Source organism: Protomyctophum bolini, assembly GCF_963924005.1.
Source record: "Protomyctophum bolini genome assembly, chromosome: 9".
In the NCBI taxonomy this organism is placed as follows: Eukaryota; Metazoa; Chordata; class Actinopteri; order Myctophiformes; family Myctophidae; genus Protomyctophum; species Protomyctophum bolini.
Window position 1 is genome coordinate 28113326 of NC_137870.1, and position 20369 is coordinate 28133694.

A 20369-nucleotide genomic window follows, 5' to 3' on the forward strand; every position below is an offset into this window, starting at 1 on the left:
ACAAAAACTTACCTGATAATGTGGTTGTTTACAGTCATGCATTATTTGTTTTATTAATGAAAACCAAAGGGAGATGCCCATATTACTAGTCGAAACATTACGATATTCACAGATTTAAATGATAATCATGATCATCACTCACGTAATAAGACGCCTGGGAATAGGCCTGCAGTATGTCGTGTGACTGGTCCCTGAGCTCTCGTGATCCTTGAGTGCACATGACAGCCTTCTGCCTGTAGTTGATGAGATCTGCAAGAAATCAATTAACAAGGCACACAGAAAAAACAAATAGTGTGGGATCTAGATCTTGCTTTGCAGTGAAAATATATCTACAAGCTCACAAGTTATTGCAACAGATTGTGTTCTTGTAGATTTTGGCATTTGTCAAGTATATACAGTAGGGCTTAAGTGGTGATGAGCTAATCAAATGAAAGCCTCACTATCATTGTTGTGGTGAAATGAGAAACCAGCAGACAATGATCTCAATGTGGACTTCTTTATTAAAGCTCAATTTTTCATTATACAAATGTCATCATAGTTGAAACTGCATGCGGTGGCTTGGTTTGAGGCACATTACTAAGGAGGATGAGCATTATTTGAACAAATAACAAAGACATAATAGCATAACTTAATCTTATCGCAATATTGCAAATCCAATAAAAAAAATTAATGTCTGTTAATATTCAAGCCGTTTTCTATGGAGACATCGTCACATACACAGGCAACACAGAGGGGGGGGGGGGGGGGTACACTAGACAAATTAAGGGGACAGTTTCAGTTTGGATTTTGACTTGAGTGATTTTGCCACTGACATGAAGGAAACGGATGAGAGACAATTATGTTCAGGAAGCATGAACGCAAATTTAAGTGTCCATTGACCATGAGACCGCAGTCAGAGACATTACTAGATCCATGTGGTGGCCGAAGAAACATTACAAAACTCAGTTAAACCTGAGCACTGTACTTACTACCTAGTAAAATCCTCAGTGTTCATTCTTCTAACTCTAAGTGTACAAATCTAATTAAATGGACCATTTACACCGCCAAGAGTTCAATTTAGGCCCAAACCACACCATATAACTAGTCACATTAACGCCTTGCAAAAAACAGTTTTAAGGACATGTCATACCAATGCAACTCCTTGCAACTGCCATTGGGGATAATGGTTGCATGCAACTACAGTACATGAAACTACTCGCAACCGTTTCGTTGCAAGGAGTTGCATGAGTTACTGGAGTGAGATCAGAGATTAGAAAATAGGCCTACTGGGTGCTTGAACAGCAAATACACCAACAATGCCTTTCTGGAAAACCGCTTTTGGTTTGGTCTCTTGGAGGTGATAACAGAGATACGTTTTCAATGGACCAAACTACGGGAAGAAATGCTTGAAAATGAATATACTATCTTTTATGTCATGAAGCATCAAGGCTTTATGGGTAAAGAAATTAAGAATGTGCAAAGAATTTGCTCCCACACAACACGTGAGCAGCCAAATGGCAATGAAAATGACAAATGCATTCAACAGTTATCAACTCTACTCTAGTTAAGAATTTAGTTCATTTTTAAGTCAGTCCTCTTGTTTCTCATAAAAAGCATATATATTGCAGCATATGGAACAAACTATAATCAGCCTTTCAGGAGGCGAGCATTAAGTCCAGATCAGTTCACATTTAAAATAACTCAAGAAAAAAAAAAAGAACAGGCACACACAAAAGGTCACCTACCATTTTGGAGGTTATCCTGCACATTGTGATATTTAACCACTTTTAAACCCTATATACTTAGTTGTCCGGAGTCCCCCAGGTGTCTATATAAGGCCCCCTCCTTATCCCATCTTCACCGATAATAGCACATCTACAAGCTCACAACACGTTGCGTTTTGTGAGTTTATAGATGTGCTACTTTTGCCTTATGTTCACCCCAGAATACGGACACTAGGGTTCATGTGGTTAATAAGTAATTCTCTGGTCGACCACAGCCCACTGTAGCAACACCTGCCAATGACTCCAGATTGGACTAGATCAGAAACCACTGATATATAAACACAGTTTATTCTACATTTGGCAAAAGAAAAATCAAAAAAATAGTTTAATTGGTCATATAGTTTATCTCTTTAGTTAACTTTTGGACAGGTATACCCTGCCACGCTTAACACAGTATACAGTAGGAAAATGAACACATATATGTATTGTATCTTATATATGGGAGAACAGTCTTAGGCTAAGAATAGCCTTAACTATAACAGTAAAAATATAAGTTGAGACAGAAAAAAAGAAAGGCAAAAAGTGACGGATGTTTTAGTTTTTTTTACCGCTGGTAAGCCATTCATCCATTCCGTTGACATTATCTTTCCATTTAGTTTTCTTAATGAATTCATCTCATAACACAACCTGAGGCACGACGTGCGCTAAAGTCCCCTTCCTTCATTTGTTTTTCTATTCTTTTCCTTTAAATGTCCGACCTCAAACCCAGAGGCAGCTGTTAATTATTCCACCAGAGACAAGAAAGAAATCCATTGTCACGCATGAATGAGAAGAAAAAAATAATAACAATGAATTGTCATATTATCATCAATAACCAATAACAATATCAGACCCAATTGCCAAAAAATATATATAAATATGGAGGGGAAGCAGAGTAGTAGCGGCCTGGTGCGCCCGCTGGTCACAGTACTGCCCGCCTTCCATGGGAATGTTCAAGAGAGGAAAGGTGGGGGTGGGGGGTGGGGGGGGACGGGGACGACTGTGTGTGTGTGTGTGTGTGTGTGTGTGAGTTAGGAGTAGTAAGGAGGAAAGACAACCTGGTAAAGGTAAGAGGAGAAGAGGGGGTCACCAGCCCTCTCTGGTATCTATGGTGACTGTGTGTGTGTGTGTGTGTGTGTGTGTGTGTGTGTGTGTGTGTGTGTGTGACTGTGTGTGTGTGTGTGTGTGTGTGTGTGTGTGTGTGTGTGGTCCTCTTGAGGTTCTACTCCCACTCCGTGGTGCCAGGTGGTTTGGATGTTAGGTCGTACATGACTCTGGAGATCCCTGGGATTTTCTTTATTTCGCTTACCATCTTTAACACCACCTGCAGAAGCAGATAAACAGCACAACCGTTTAGTTAAACTTGGGACCAGATTGCAACCATCTGTTGACTAACATACTGTACAGTAAACCTGACAGACAGCAGGCTAATGTACAGCAAGGTTAAAGGACCACTTCACCACTTTTCAACCTAACTTCATATAATAGGTCCTCACTAATAATCATGAAAAATAATGATGGGGAATCCAAGCTAATAGAAACTGCAGGCTTTCTTTTTCGCATTGCAGGCTTGCAATGCGAAAATGGAAGCCATCGTTCTCACGATAATGAAAATCTAAACATTTTTGTTTAAAAAGAATCTGCCTAATGATGATGTCACTGGAAGACGGTTTCTAAACTGCCCACAGCCCTCCTATGAGACACAGACTGAGTACAAAAGAATCGTGCCATTTTATCATGATTATTAGTGAGGACCTATTATATGAAGATAGGTTGAAAAGTGGTGATGTACAGCAAGGCTAACGAACAGCAGGCTAATGTACAGAAGGGTAATGAAAACAGGCTAATGTACAGCAAGGCTAACACACAGCAGGTTAATGCACAGCAAGGCTAACAGACAGCAGGCTAATGCACAGCAAGGCTAACAGACAGCAGGCTAATGCACAGCAAGGCTAACAGACAGCAGGCTAATGCACAGCATGTTAAAGGCAGTTCAGTTGAGAGGCTAAAAAGCATCAGTACCTCTTCAGGGATGTGTTGACCAGGTGTGGCAGGGATCCCCGTCATGAAGTCGCTGGTGATGAAGGTACGGATCACCACGGAGCGCCGACAGGACGGCTGCTTCTGCAGGGGGTCACGGTCAAAGTGCAGGGGGGTCAAGATGATGGGCATCTGGCTGATTTTACCAGAGTAGCCTGGAGAGGGAGATCATGTCAAAGAAAATATGAGTTATTCCCAGATTATGAAATTGAAGGCACTTGATGAATTTTAGACCATCGCTGCTTCATTGGTCAGCTATAGCAGAAAATATGAAAGATGTCACAGATTTGATATGATATATGAGCTTAAGGTGATTTCTTAATGTTGTTCATTATAAGCTTTAGCAGCATAACCAACATCTACAACGTGTCCCAATGTGGATCAGCTATTCTCGGCGTGCGACACCATCCTACGTCCTACATTTTGCACGCAATTGAACAAACCACATCCTTCCGTTTCAACTTCGGCATGTCCACACTTTAAGACATTTCACACACACACTCCTTACCAGACTCTCTCAGGATAGAGTGGGCTACAAAGTCAGCCTGTCTGAGTGTGCTCAGTACGCCCGTGGTTAGGAAGGTTGGCGTAATGTCTGTGGGGGGCTCTTTCACATGGGAGCCAAACACATACACAACTCTGGAAGAGAGAGAGAGAGACAATTATGTTTGTGCTTACACATTGGTACAGTACCGTTACTGTAGGTGTAGTACCAATTCAAACGCAACACTGTTCTGTCATCTTGTAATTGGACACAGCCTTCACTTGAAGGCAGTAATAGAGATAGAGAGATAGACTGATAGATACACATATGTAGATGCATAAAGATGTAAAAAGTAGCAATCCTCAGTTGAGTTTGTAAATTGTGTTACCTGTTGATGCTGTGGCACATGCGTGGGATGAGTCTGGAGAGGAACATGAGGTACTCCCAGTGAGGATCCTCTTTGGAGGTGATACCACACACATAACTGTAGGACCGACAGTCTCCCTAAAGAGCAAGGGACACATGGCGTCAAAGACGGTGACTGTTGAATTACTGTAGTACTATTCACCTTATTCCTCTCCCTTCTCTAGGGCGGCGCCATTGAGTTTCTCTGTGTGCTGCTTCATTCTATCTGTTCAATTGCTCCTTAGTAGGCTACTGCAGGTGTAATTCTAATTTCTTCCACCTACAGTACATGCAACTGAGAGGTATACATTTACTGCGTTTGTCTACAGTCTCCTGGCTGCGTCCAGGTCTGAGGTTTGGGGGACATTTTGCACTGTAGATTTAAGCAGGAAGTAACAGAGCTACACCCACTATGATGACACTGTCTGGCTGTGGTGAGTGAGTCTGAATCCTTGTTATTGTAGCTATAGTGGGACAGTGTAGTCTGTAGTGTACTGTATAAGTCAAGCTCACTCACCCTAATTTAAATGATCTGTGACTGAGCAGCACTGATGCAATAAAATAAACCACATTTCCACACAAGTTAAAGGAGTGGAGGAAAAAAAGGAGGGAAAGTAGTAAAGTACAGTACTCAAGCGCAATTTTGAGATACTCGAGTATGCCCATTTTTCAACACTGCAAATAATTTCTACTCCACTACAAATAATTGAAAACTTTAGTTACAACTTCCTTTGTAGATTTAGATTACAGAAACGTATTTACTATATTTTTAGTTTGACACATTTTTAATGAAACAGTATTGCTACCGTTACTTAAGTAAAAAAGTACTTTAAAGCTTTTTGGTAGACAGGAAGAAAGAATGGAATTGAAGTGGAGAAGGGAGGAGGTGCCAGGGTCAGTGGGTGTGTTGGTGTGGTGGTTTACCACTAAACTATGCTTATGAAGACGATGGAGACAAACATCTGTTTCTGCCCATACCTTAGCAGACGTCAAACTGAGCAAAACACTCCACACACAAACACAGCTGACTGCTAAGCTGGTCTGGGCTGATTTCATTCACTTTAGTTTTCTAGTTTAGTTGTCTCAATGCCAACTTTAATTATTCCTTCCCTCCGAGTAGCCATTTGCTTACTTTGAACATATGTTCTCACAATCTTCAAAGTGAAAGCTGGCCATTATTAAAAGCATCTTTGCTTTATCGTATACTGTAAAATGTAAATAGTGTGTGCGGATGAACAGACACTCGTCTCGACGGATCCGATGTATTTATGCATCAATTGATTGGATTTAACCCATTTTTTAAAACATGTTATAATTTAGCTATTGAAAAATGCTATTTTTTTTATCGTGAAAATATTTATTTCAGAAAACTGGAGGATTTAGAATAAAAAAAATTAATGTTGGAGGTCAGGCCTAAATGGGTTAAGGAACATTAGCACGTTTCACCAGTCTTGCGTAAACAGGATCAGAGATCTTAGCCTACCACTCTGAGGAGATCTAAATTCAATGTAGTGGCTAGAACAGAGAGGAAACTATCTCCAACATACCCAAGCCCCGGCTTTGGAAACATTTCTGATAATGTATCAATATGAAGGACCTCCTGAATGTCTTAGCATTGGTTAAGCAACGCAGTTGTTTTTCCAACTCCAACCAGTTTGAGCTGCTACATTTTGTTTTGATCTCACCAGACGTATACATAGGTAGGCAGAGAGCCCATCATCAGACTGACTAGCAGTTCATGACATCTTAACTGATGAACTGACGAACTGACGAATTTACAGAGATGGGAATAACTGATTGTCTTTGTTCATTTGGGCTACCTGGACTCCGACAGTTTTGATGGGCAGTAGGAAGGCGTTGAGTGAATGAAGGCTGGTGATTGACATGAGTTTCTCCTCTTCCTCGTCTGATATACATGACCTGACTCTCTGCAGCAACACATGGGGCTGTAGGGAGGGAAAGAGATTAAATGCATTAAGGAGAGGAATAGAGAGTTGAAGTATGAGACGGAATCTATGCAAATGATACTTAAGTGAGCTACCATACTTCAGAAAATAAGCGTTTATGGAGTAGTGCTTCTGTGCAGTCAATGCTTAATTGTCACAAATCAATTGACTACACACAGACTAACAACATGCATCATGCACATCATCGTTCCATCGGACAACCGACAGATATGGAATAAAATATATTTCTGTGTCACCACAGAGAGGGAGAAGGTCATGTGCAAAGTACAGGTCTCCAGCCGAACATGAGCCAACTATGTCGTGGCCAACACACTTGGCAGCGGTGCCCTGAATTCTGACCTTTTTGACACTGGCGGAGAAGTCTGTGATGATTTTGAGGATGTTGTTGGTCTCAGCAAAGTCCTTACAGATGTAGGGCTCATCTGCACAGATCACCCTTATGGCCAGACCAGGACCTACACAAGGTAGACAGGGAGAGGATATTGTTTGCAAAGCACCGTGATATATCAAACATCCCATTTGAAGAATCTCAACCGTTGGGGTCACACCAAGAGTGCAAGTGTACAGTACTAACCAGGGAAAGGGTGTCGACTGACGATCTCCTCTGGCAGACCCAGCTCTCTCCCCAGCGCTCGGACCTCATCTTTGTGGAAGTCCTTTAGTGGCTCGATTACTTTTCCCTGCAAGATGGGAAAAGAGTTGGATCAGAAATGCACAGAGTACAAAGTAGAAGTATTAGGTGGTGAACACCCTAGTTACTGTGTATTCAAAGTACAAAGTAGAAGTATTAGGTGGTGAACACCCTAGTTACTGTGTGTGTAAAGCATGGTTATTGAAACACTTTAACCCCTCGCTCCCAATTTTGGTCATGTCATTATAGGTTAACAAAAAGAATAGTATTTTTAATGTTCTTTAAACAATAGTCGATCTACAATCTGTGAGCTTGTACTAGTCTGGCTCTTTGAATACATCCCAATGTATGCTGGATTTGAGAGAACTTTGTTGAGCCATTTCTGGTGTATATGCTTGCTTGCATGCGTTACCTCATCTCTGAGCTTGCGGATGAGCTCGGTGTCATTGTGGTGCGTTTTGATGAGCTCAGCCTTGCCACTGGCGAGGTGTGAGGCGCTCTCAATAAGATCAGGCCTAAGAGTACCCTGGGCCAGGAGGACGTCTTCAGGCTTCAGGTTCAACTCTCCTATCACCTCATTGGCCACCTGGCGATGTCAATTAGCACAAACCAGGAAGCCAGTTAGGCAATACAGGACGTCAATCAAAAAGTAAGGTGTGATAAACAGATTAAGTGGGAAATACGAGTGATAAAACAACAACAACCAGACATAAGCAGGTAAAAATAAACAAGTAGCTAATCCCACCTTGACGAAGGTGTCTCCAATGATCTTCCTCTTCTCTTCAGGGTATGTGGTCATGTTGAGCGTCTTGCTGATTCGCTTCCTTGGTGTTCTGTCCTCCTCTGAGATTGGCAGGGTTGTCGTTCCATTGTAGAAAGTATGGGCTGCATTCACCACTGGAAAGATGTTTAGAGAGCAGAGAGGTCAAAACGGATCAGACAAAAAGCATGCAGAAAGCACATCACTAGTAGAGAGTAGAGACCCATGCCAGATTATTGGGTCCATCCCATAGACTGTAGGTCCGTCCATTCAAAAACAGCCTATGGCTCCATTTACCTTTGACTTTGATTCCCAGCTTGGTGAGGGCCTCCTCCACACTCTGGCTCTCTCTCTTCCTCATGAAGCCGTTATCGATGTGAACCGCTATCACCTGGTCCGGGTTCAGAGCCTTGTTCAGAAGTGCTGTGCACACCGTGGAGTCCACACCGCCACTCAACAGCACCTGTCCCCGACATCAGAATCACAGGTGAGCATATTGTGTATTGTAGTCCATTGACTACAATACACAATATATTTGACGTTACGATCAACCATTTATCAAAGCATATGTCCATTTGTTATCTTCTTAGAATGATCAAATTGCATTTTTTTTTTAATTCAAACTTTCAGGTGATACATTCACCCGGTGATATTTCTGTAATCACGAAGAATGCATGGACGGATTAGGACTTTTCTGAGTCCTGGCTATTTCTGTCTTCTTACACAGATACACAGTAATGTTGATAGAAATATATTATATTCCTCTTAATGGGATATTAAAATTATATCACCCAATACGCTAACTACAAGAAATATGGACATCATTTCAAAATGAAAATCATTTCTAACTAGGAGAGGACACCAAATTATATATATCCATTCCTTTCCTTTCCCCCTCCTCCCATGAGAGGAAGCCCAGTTTGGAGGAGCTCAGGGACTCACTGGATCAACTCCTTTCAGCCAACAGAGAAGGATTTTCAATTTGAGTTTAATTAATTTGCTCCACTTAATCTCTCCCCCCTCCCCCACACACACACACACACACACACACACACACACGTTCAACCAAAATGCTATCACCTCTGTGCCTAACCTTATGCACCTTGGTTTATATAGAGGGTATGAGCATGCAGAAAGTGAGTCGCAAATGAGGGTGTCAAGGCCAGAAAGTAGTTTTTTGCCACTCAGTAGGCTTTCCCTCATAACTTCCGGGTATGATGATGATGTCAGTTTGTCACACGCATACCCTCTATTCAAAGTTGCATATTTTGGAGATTGACCGTCCTTTGTAAGCACTGCCATTGTGTGGTAACTATATCATCTGTCGGGTGGAAACCTACTGCATGTCCAGAACTGTTACTTTTCAGGATTTAAATTGAAAAACAGAAAATGTAGCAGATCCGCAAGCACGAAATGCTTTAGTATGATCTACGGGAATGCTGTAGTATGATCAAGTAGGGTTTGATTTACAAAAAGTTAAAAACACTTTTCTGCCCGACAACAATGATATGTACATATCTTGGTTTGGTTCTATGTAATGGTGGCTTACTAACAAGTACTTGGACTGCATACTTTTGACACATACAAATTCCTCCTCACCAGTACTTTAGACTTGTCTACTTTCTCCTTGATCTCCGCGATGCAGGACTCCTGGCGGTTCTGTACAGTGAAGTTGCTGGTGCAGCCCGCAATCTCAAAGAGGAAGTTGCGCAGCATCTCCATTCCCCTCTCCGTCAGATCTACTTCCGGGTGAAACTGTGTTCCATACAGCTTCTTCTGCTCATTGGCAATACCTTGTGGTTAAAAAAAAGAAATAAATCAGAGCCGGTGAGGGGATCATTTAATAACAAAAACATTAAACAATGTTTATTGCAACTTCAAAGCCATTACATTTACTGACTTAAAACTAAATATATTGTGTACCATAATTTTAGATTGTAGATACACCTTTCATTACCCAGGCTGGGTCTTACCAGCAATGATGTTCCCCGACTGGGCCACCACCTTGAAGCCATCAGCCACCTTGTCCACACTGTCTCCATGGGTCAACAGCACCAGCTCCTCTTTCTGCAGACCTCTGGACGGACCACACACACACACAAGCATGTAAGCCTTGCCGAGTCATGAGGCACATAGGGCAGGAGCCCATCTCCTGTTTCTGTAGCGTGAGGCAGCTTGATGAACACCCCTGGACATGATGTACAAGTACACCCCCTGGACATGATGCTAGTATGTCACAGGGACTTACCACCAATCCCACACATCTGTCACCGGTCCAATATCAGGGATCGCCCTGAAGAGGGTTTTTCTCTCAAATTAGTTTGTAACACAGCAAGCTGGGAGATTGTTCCCAGTCTCTGGTTCAGCAAAGCGTTTAGAAAGACTGGCTTGTGAGTCTAAAGGAGGTCAGACAAGTGGGTGGTTTAATGTGATAATTTATTCCTGTGGTGGTTCTATTTGTGTGAGAGTGAGAGCAAGAATAGTGTGGGTTTCTATTTCAGACAGACTGTGTGTGTGCGGGGGGAGGGGGGCTTTCACTAGTGGTTGTTTAACTAAGCATGCCTATTATGTAATTTTTTTAAATAATAGTTGATCTTGAGGCCTACAAAAACGGGAGGAAAGAAAAAAAAATCTCATCAACTAGTACCAACAAGGTCGACTAGTGGATTTACTAGTCGACTAGTTGCTTAAAGGAGTAGTGAAACGGAAATGGTGGACATTTTATTTTTAAGTTTCAGACGGTTTCAAGTTGAAACACCGCTTTGAAGTTTCTGAACCAATCAGAGCGTGACGGTAGCTAGGGACGGTAGCTATGCTAGACGCAGTACGCATGGAGTGTGTTTGTTTACAAGTCAGATGGTCGGCCAGCTGTACCAGTTCACTGATATGTGAGCCGACGGTCAAGCGGTTCCTGAGCAATGCGTTCATGAGCAATGTGTTAAAAGTTCGCATTTTCAATTCAGTGCTACAGTATAGCGCCACCCTTTGACCAATGGTCGTGGGCTTCGCATCCTCAGTTTGGCATGGCCCTCTACCATATTGCCACATTTCGCAAAAAATGACTGCACGGTTCAGCTAAAACTGCTATTTTTGGCGGAAGGAGAAGAAGAAGAAAAAGACAAATACAATAAGGACACATTTAACAGAAAATACTTTAGGACAGACATGAAAGTTAAGTACTTTATTTTCATATAATCTACATTGATGACCGTTGTACCTGAAGAGAGAGCAGGTGTTGTCCAGTCCAATGTTGAATACACCATCCTCCCTCACACTCTTCCTGTGTACCGTGCCACCGAACACTTTATTCATCATCTGGAAACAGACAGACGATACACTCAGCACTCACTCAGATCTGTGACTGCTGGATATTGAGACATGGACATGGATATTGTAACTACAGGGTCGCCCGTTCAGATTTCTTTGGCTGAATGGAAAACAACTAAACTGACCAAAGCTACAGTAGGTACTTCAAAGAGTTCATATATAGTTTCTCAGTGACAAAGAACAGTAACAGACTGAGTGATTGGGCAGCTTCCAGGTTGTGAGTGTATGAAAAATGTAAAACCCCTGAAATTCTCCCTTCAATTACCCAATGCAGACATTTGCAACGACAGGTATATATGCTCTCAACGACTCCCTTGATAAAAGAAGGGTTTTTAAAAATGATGCGATGTGTTTGTACCTGCATGCCATAGCAGATTCCTAGGACAGGCTTCCCGATAGTGAATATGGCTGGGTCAAACCTGGGGGCATCTTCTGCATAAACGGAGGCAGGACCTCCAGAAATGATGATCGCTCTGAGTGGAGAGTTGAGAGTAAAGAGATGGAAGAAAAGGAGTGAAAAGAGCATATAGCCTGAAAAACAATTGGAAGTAAAGAGTCGGCCCTTATTTGGGGGTTGGGGGGAGGGGAAGGGGGGGTATTTCACCCACACAATAACCCAGAGAGGAAGAGTGAAACCCTCTTTCACCCACACAATAACCCAGGCAATGTTGGGTTGGGTACTAAACCTCAATGAGCTGACTCACAACACATTGTCCACTGTCCAGCTTGTTCTCTATATAATCACCAAGTGCAAGTCGTCCATATGCACACACTACAGTCACATGTGTGGCAGCATCCAATGACTCACTGACAGTGTGGTATCACATTATGATAAAACATATGGCAGGTGCATATCTTTAGATTTCCGGTGGGCTCCTGTGTGCTCTGTCAGTCATGTGCACAAACACCAATAAAGAAACCAGTAAAAAAAAAAGAAGATTGATGGGGTCTCCAAAATGGAGGTCTGCTCTCACACAAGATAAACACAATTTCTATTGGCCTCTTCTGAACACCTGAGGCCAAAGACAGGAAAGGAGTACTGAATTTATTTTAAGGCTGTTTTAATGCTGTATTTTTTTTATTGATGGCCACAGCAGGCAAAAAAAAGCCTTATTTAACACTAGATAACTCATTGAAGAACATTAACAGCATTCCATATGATGAATTTGGTTTAATATCTAAGAGAAGCTACAGAAGCACAAACAGCTAGGAACATATTGTTTCGTTTAATCAAATGTGTTATCATGTAAACACTATGAGGAGATAAAAATCAGGAAAAGTCCTCATTACAAATAAATGACAAAAAACTAAATAGTGGCCAATGCAATTGTGCTGATTTTACTTCCACAATTATGCAAAGCAAAATGAGACGGACACATTTGCCATATAATAATAATGATGGGGAAAAACTGTGACAGCCTTGGTTGATTCATGCACCGTATGAAAAAGCAGGAAATAAAAAGGAAAATTGTAATTAATTATTATGGATGCCCAGATACACTTTTTTCCCCGATACCACAATTTCTGTGTTAGCCGATACCGATACCAGAGAATAATATATAGATAATAATAAAAATAAAAAAAATAAAAATATGTCTTATTTTGAAGTCCACTAACTGGGAATAGTGTTTATAGCCAACTAGCTATTTATCCTCACTCAAATATGCACTTGCAGTTTGGGCAACTCAAAAGCAAACTCCACATGCCCCAACATTATATTTACTTGCCATAGTGTCAAGTGTCAACCCCTTACCCGTGTGTCGGATCGGTGGTTCGCGATCGACTGGCATATTTGCCGATACCGATATGACCCAATATGCCCAAATAAGGGATACCGTCAGTCTATGGTTTAATGGTTCTATACATTTTTCACCAACGAAAAGTAGTAGTGACAAAATAACTACATTGGATCCATTGAAATGCAGGTTATTTTGTTCCATTTCCAGAAAATGACATGACATCAATTACCAGTTGGCTGCCTCATATCCCATGGCTGAGAGGTCAGCTAGAGGCAAAAAGTGTGTGGTTGCCTAGAGACGAGGCAGCCAATCAGGACGATAGGTTGTCAGTATAGAAAATGAGAAACATAGGTTTCAACTAAAGCAAGTGGGCATGAAAGCACTGCAGAGAGAACATTGACCAGCTGTGCTTACACAGTAGCTGGTAATAAAAATTAAACACAATTGACAAGACATACATGGTTTGTGCCCGATAGTGACAATATATACGACTTCCACTCTCACCTGAAGCCCTGTTCTTTGATGGCGAAGGCAGGAGTCTCTAAGGGCAGGATCTCAGAGCGTACACATAGCTCCCGTACCCGTCTGTCAATCACCTTCCCATACTGAGCCCCAGCGTCTAAGATCACCACGGCCCCCTCACATGACCCATTCTGCTCCGTGCTGCTGATGTCCAGCTGTGGACACACACACACACACATTATGTATTTAACAAAAGGAAAAAAATGAAGCATTGTCCGGCTTTACTCCAGTACCAGTGTTTCCCCATATGCATATTGTGTGGCAGGCCACCACACAATCATGACTAGCCACCACAGTATGATTTTAGTAGGTGGCCGTGAATAGGCCAAAACAAAGGCAAATAACCACAAAAGACAGCAAAAATAATAAATAAATTATATATAAATAATTGCGTGCATGCGTGTGTGCACGGGTCCGACGCATGCACGCAATTTCAGGTTTACAGATACAGTAAGAAACCTTAAACAGTGTATCATCCATGTATGCGTTAGCCGCAATCAAAAAGCAGATTCCATGATATATTTCTTTCATATATTTTTAAAATCAGCCCTGATGAAGACCGGTATAAGTCGAAACATGTCGGTTTAATAAAGGTTTCCTCCTTTTTAACTATTAAGTGTGCCCGGATCTCCGCTTTCTTCTACAGATTTACTTGTTGCTTGTATGAGTTGTAAATAATGGAAGATGCAGCTCTTTCATTGCTCTATACATTACTGTGTATTGCATTGCATTCGTTTCTTAGATGGGAAGCATAACCGTATGATGTGAATGTCTGGTGTTGTAGGTGTGTCCCAGGGGGGCAGTCAGACAGATATTTTGTGAAGCCACTGAGGAAATCGGGATTTCCTGAAAGTTCATATAATGGCCTGTTGTGGCGCTGTCATTGGACCCAGAAAAACCCATAGCCCCATAGAAGTCCATGTATTTGGGCCCAACTTCACCTAGACTGTATTACCTTAATAAACATGGTCATGAATACTTTCTTTTCACTAGTTTAAAGTCTCATTTCTAATGTCATAATATTCTTTTTGGAAAATTATGGTCCCATTTATTAAACAAATGACCATAAAGTTGCGTATGTTCTGAGGGGCGTGGCTACCGTTACAGTCTATGATCGGGATTCCCCTCCCACTCGAGTCAAAATAAAAACCAACGGAGAAGAAGGGGGGAAGTCCCGCCTCGTTGTCTGGGCCAGCCAATGGCCAGCTGGGCCAAAACGGATCTAGAAAGATGGCGACTTACAATACAAGGACTGACAGGCTTCATTTTACGTTCATGTTAGACCCGGAGAACGCTTTGTCCATATTTGTTACAGTCTATGGTGTGTCCTCCAGAGCAGTTAGACATACCTTACCAACACTACAGTCAGACACACCCGAGTCAGACACCCTCCCCAAACCCTAACCTCACAGGAAGCCACAGGTGATTTTGAACCCGCAGCACAGATTAGTTTTAACCCACCACGCAAGTCGGGACAGGAGGCACGGGTGATTTGTAACGCCCAGCACAGATGATTTTGAACCTGCAGCACAGGTTTGTCGGACTAATGACTGTAGGTATGTCTAACCAACGTATGCACCCCATACATACAGGACAGACTCTATTATTATTATTATTATTATTTAATCTAGAGTCTAGATGAAATAATGTCTGAGGGATGGAAATATGAAGACTATCCTCCAGTGCTCCACCAAAAGCCATCCCAAAGCCAGTTGTAGTGCATTGCGGCATGAGCTTGTAGATTGACTATTTTCAGTGTAAACAACACTGTTTTTCAAGCATTTAACTGTACACCTCAACGCTTGGTACATGCTACATGTTTACGAAATATATGCATCTGAATGAAATTAATCACAAAAAATGTAAACTGCAATGCCATGTGCAAATTACTCTTACACAGTTGTTCATACACATTACACTGTAACGACTATGTTAGGACATGTACAATTTGGTTCAGCGCTTGCTTCCATTATACCAACCCTCCACCTTTGGCCTCACCTCACCACCATGAGGAATGTGACTCAATGGAATGATGAGTTCTAACTGACGTTTCGGCTTGACCTAACACAATTATGGACATGTGATTGTGAGCTCAGTCAATACTGAGTAGCAGACTTGTGTGAAACGTGCTGCATCCATTCAGCCACTCACTACAATCACATGTCGTGATGACATTAACTTTCCATAAAGTCACATAGGGTTAGAGAGGCTGACTTGTATAGCACTCCAGCTGACCTAGCAGAGGGTAACTTTTCACAGACAGTCTTTGTAAGAGGAATGAGAGCTGCTCTTTATCAGAGTACATAGGCCAGGGACGCTATATTATGCACCTACTTGTTTTGAGAAAAACACTTCTGTTGGTAGCAAGAAACAGAAGACATGGCATTTTCTCTTTGCTTGAGATTGTACCAAACATAAATAAAATGTAAATGAAACGTCGCCTGTGATTCACTGACTGTCACCACAAGACAGTGTTGTATTGTACCTACTGGACGTAGATCAATATCAACGCTGCTGTCAGGTGGAATAGTCACAATCAAATTATTTCAATGAATGGTTCACTTTTCTGATTTGATTTGATACAGCCAGTAAGACATTTTAGTCAATGTAGTGTCAGACATCGGCTGGTGAGATAACCTACATAAATAAATCAAAACTATGTGACATGACCAGCCAGCAGCTGACAGTCTAAGTTCAAGTTCATGAGTTTAAATCAGGTGCCTTGACATCCTGTTGGTTGTCTTGTCTAGCTAGGCGCGTAGCAAGCTAAGTTAGCTTTTAGTGCCATTAGTGTTAGAATAAAGATACAATGGATACCTAGGATAGTTCTGTGATGTCACAAACAAGGACGTTTGTCATGGGCCCTTTACCTACAAACACATGTAATAATAATAATAATAATAATAATAAATCGAAAATATCCAGAGTAGATCGTGTAGATCTGCTCAAACAAAACGTGTATAAACATTGTTATTATAAACATAATAATATATTTCTATTGTTATTATTATGTTTTTCATTTTCACCTAAAATGGCAAGCACAACATTGTGACACCTGAGTTAAAGTGGCTACCGGTAGTATACTTTTCATGAAATACATGAAATTGCGTATAGCAATTTTCTGTCAAGTCAAAGGGTTCACTGACGCCTTCTTGTGACATCACTGACGAATCCCAAGTTCTTTATTCTAGATGTGTAGCCGTGTTTAGCATTAGCTTGTTAGCTGCCAGTGCTGTGATGTGTGATGGCAGTGCTGCTAAGCTAGCCGAGCCATGCTACAATCCACGAGGCGCTGTAAGACAAGACAGCGGTTCTCACCGACCCATCGTCAGTTGTGCGAACATTCAAAGTGAAGTAAAACGATGGTACCACCGTACCACTGATCATTGCCACGACCCGGCCCCGGTGCAGCAGCCATCTCCTGCCAGCAGCAACATGTTAACGGGACACTGCAACAGGCACGCAAGGATGGTGCTGGTGCACGGTACTCTGTAACTTTCCCCCACACAGGCCATCATGAACCGGGGGAGACTAGACTACAACACCACCCGGCACTCGAGTGACGGAGTGAGTCCTAAGATCAAGTCACCCCGTTTAGCGGCGCTACACACCCCGCACGGCGCACACAGACGTGTCCATGTCGTAGTAAGCTGGTTCTCAACTGACCTTGCTATCTCCGTTGCACAGAGCCATGGATGACTGTAGTGTTGTGGAATGAGCTCTATCCCTCTCTCTGTGTGTCCCTCGCCTCGGTAAGTATCCCAATCCCTGATCTCACACGCAGGCAGCTCAGTGAGACAGACGCTCGCCTCCTGGGTCAGCGCGCCGACTACTGTTTAGAATGGAGAGCCGTCCCCTGTGTGTCTCGGTGGAGAGAGAGGAATGCCTGTTTGTCTGCCTCGCCGCCGCAAATCACCGAGAACTTGCGTGGGGACAAAAAATAAATCGGTCGATTATGTATTTTCGGCTTCATGGGTGGAGCAAAAAGTTCATGTGCAAAACGAGAGAACGGGGTGGATCTGACATTAGAATTTGTCGAAAAATCTACTGTATAGGAGTTTATTTTATATCAGGACGTTTCTTTAATTTTTTTTAACTTTATTCCTGAAATAGTAAAGATTGTAGGCTATGTATAATATCACAGTCATAATCATCTAGGGCTAAATTGCCAGTAGGGGAAATAAAGAAAATAGCCAGCTATTGTTTATTTTTGTCTCAAAAAGTCAGATCAAATGGGAAGTTAGACTTAATAATGCATTGTTCTGCATTAGCATATACTGTACATGGGTTCTCAGATTGCACTAAGTTGATGGATAATGAAACATTTATTTCTAATATGGTCCTCAAGTCTAAACTAAGCAGTTCTCCCAGTTTGGACCACCAGGCCATAACTCTCATCCATTGGGTCCATTTTTGACTTACAGAATTGTAAGCTTTAATTTGGTTCCTAGCTATCAGTGATTTAGCTGAGGACCCCCGGGAACAACTGCTCTAAACTGCAACAATCCAAGGTGGCAAGCAAGTTAGCTGCACAGTAAAATAAAGAAAGTGGGTCCCCCCATCGGTGATGGACAGTGCATTTCAACATTGGCATAGGAATGGACTGGTGTTTTTGTCTCCACCAACCGAAGGCATGGGAAGCACACTGTCCGTGTGTCCGTCCGTACGGCTAATCTCCGGCACCGTTAACCCGGTCGATGCCAAACTTTGCACACAAATTTTCCAGAATGGCCTGTTATAGCACCACCGTAAGGCAGATTTTCCACATTTTTACCTATAACTGCACCAATCTGTGTGAAACGTTGCATGCACACTCCCTAGAGGCATAGAACGCAGTGCAATTTATGTTAACTTTTTCACACACTTTCCTACTAGGCTGAGGAATATATCCCACCCTTTTCACATTAGCCTGTTATAACGCCACCAACAGATGGATTTTCCTTGTAACAAAATTCCTTGTAACAAAAAATACATTGCATGGATGCACCTGGGACGTATCCTCAGTTATGTATCCTAAGGTCAACAGGGTTTCGGGTCTACCAACATCTTCAATCAATCAATCAACCCCAGCTGGGTTACCTGAGTGAGGGGTATGATGTTGTAGACCCGAAACCCCGTTGACCTCAGGATACATAACTGAGGATACGTCCCAGGTGCATCCATGCGATGTATTTTTTGTTACAAGGCATTTTGTTCCAAAAAATATATATAGTTATAACAGTTTGCAGAATTACAGTGTATACATTTCAAGCACAACTCAATACAAAGACTGTTAACTGTGAGTGGACGACCCAATAAAGCATTACACTTGTTTACAAGAGGGTGATCAAATCCCGATTCACGTCCCAGTAGCTACCCTCGATCAGTCCATCAGGGAATGAGCAAGGCCACACAATCCGTTGCTCCAGAACTACTCTGCTGGGACTGGGAGAACCAGATTCTGGCGCGTGGAAGGACTAGGCTTTGTGGGTTGACTCCTGTCTGGGCCCCTCCTACGTCTCACCAGGTCCACTCCTGCTCTCACCAGGCCCAGGACCTGTGTGTTGCACCAGACTCCCAGCACCAGGCACTTCATTCAGGAGTGGTAGATTATAATAACCCATACTGCTCATCCGGGTTCCGTCTACATTCCGGCTGTCACCCGTCTCTCCGGTGGTCACCAGACTATACCCGGTTGTCACATAGTCTATTCCTATGTGAGCCACTGTAAATAGAATAACTATAACTAAAACATTGCATGGATGTATCCTCAGTGATGTTACTGAGGTTACTTAAATCATCCAGTTGCCATCAAAGGCATAAGAAGAAATGGCACCCTTTTCACATTGGCCTATTATAGCGCCACCATGAGGCCACAATAACCTGACCTTGCCTGGTGGAGAATTTTCATTTATTTTCAAACACTTGCCGATCATAATATACCCAGATCCCATTTCTTTAGATTTCTTCAAATTTGTAGTTTTATCCAGAAAATCCTTATTTCATAGTATATAATACATACCACCCAAGAATCAATTGGACATACTGGAATTTGACCCCTATGAAAACAATTGTGTGTCTGTCTGTGATTTATGATTTGATACGGGATCTAAAACCAGTAACCTGTGATAAAACAAAAGCTAGGGGGAGAGATCTGGGTGTGGAGATTCCTGAGGAGATGTGGCAGGAAAGTCTACCACGTATTCACACTTCTTTAATGTGTATACGCCATGGTTTAATTCAATTTAAATACTACACCGACTTCATTATTCAGGGGATAAGCTGGCCAGGCTCTCTAACATCCCAGACCTTGGCTGCCCAAGATGTGGCCAGACCAGACTAATCCTCCTTAAATGGAAAATCGGATAAAGCACCTTCTTTTTCACAATGGCTAAAATAAGTTCTATACTGTACTGTAGTACACATACTGTGCTGTACTGAACTATTGACTACTGCAGCAGCAATGCTAGTACAGTACGAATAGTACAGTGCAGTACAGTATGGTACAGTACGAATAGTACAGTAAGAATAGTACAGTACGGTACAGTAAAATAGTACATTACAATGGCAATGGGTGTGTATGCCGCCAAACCATCCATACATACAAAGAAAGAAAGAAATAAAAGACAATCAAAAACAGGAATTTATCATATATAACACAATAACACAACAATCTTTCGTTCCTACTCTCACCTATGGTCATGAAGTGTGGGTCATTATTACCTATGTCCTCAGCCTATTACAGTGGGTTTCAACCCTTTTCATATCAAGGT

The 20369-nt window shown here is 42.1% G+C and overlaps 1 protein-coding gene across 1 annotated transcript; it reads right to left on the reverse strand.

Moving 5' to 3' along the window:
• Positions 1–480: 480 nt before the first annotated feature.
• gmps (guanine monophosphate synthase) lies at positions 481–17533 on the reverse strand. Its single transcript, XM_080772300.1, has 16 exons — positions 17284–17533; positions 13600–13772; positions 11715–11829; positions 11247–11344; positions 10003–10106; positions 9629–9822; positions 8327–8492; positions 8015–8166; positions 7682–7855; positions 7213–7318; positions 6978–7093; positions 6492–6617; positions 4655–4770; positions 4291–4421; positions 3765–3937; positions 481–3066 (listed from the first exon to the last, which is right to left on the reverse strand). The coding sequence occupies exons 1-16, from the start codon at positions 17308–17310 to the stop codon at positions 2965–2967; spliced, it is 2073 nt and encodes a 690-aa protein (XP_080628426.1). The 5' UTR covers positions 17311–17533; the 3' UTR covers positions 481–2964.
• Between the last annotated feature and the right edge of the window lie 2836 nt (positions 17534–20369).

Bases quoted from the DNA above. Each gene is read 5' to 3' on its own strand.
- gmps (XM_080772300.1), bottom strand. From the start codon at position 17,310: ATGGCTCTGTGCAACGGAGATAGCAAG. The intron at 13,773-17,283 runs GTCAGTTGAGAA...GTGTGTCCACAG, and splicing joins TGTGCAACGGAGATAGCAAG to CTGGACATCAGCAGCACGGA. The intron at 3,067-3,764 runs GTACTGATGCTT...CTGCTTCTGCAG, and splicing joins GTCAACACATCCCTGAAGAG to GTGGTGTTAAAGATGGTAAG.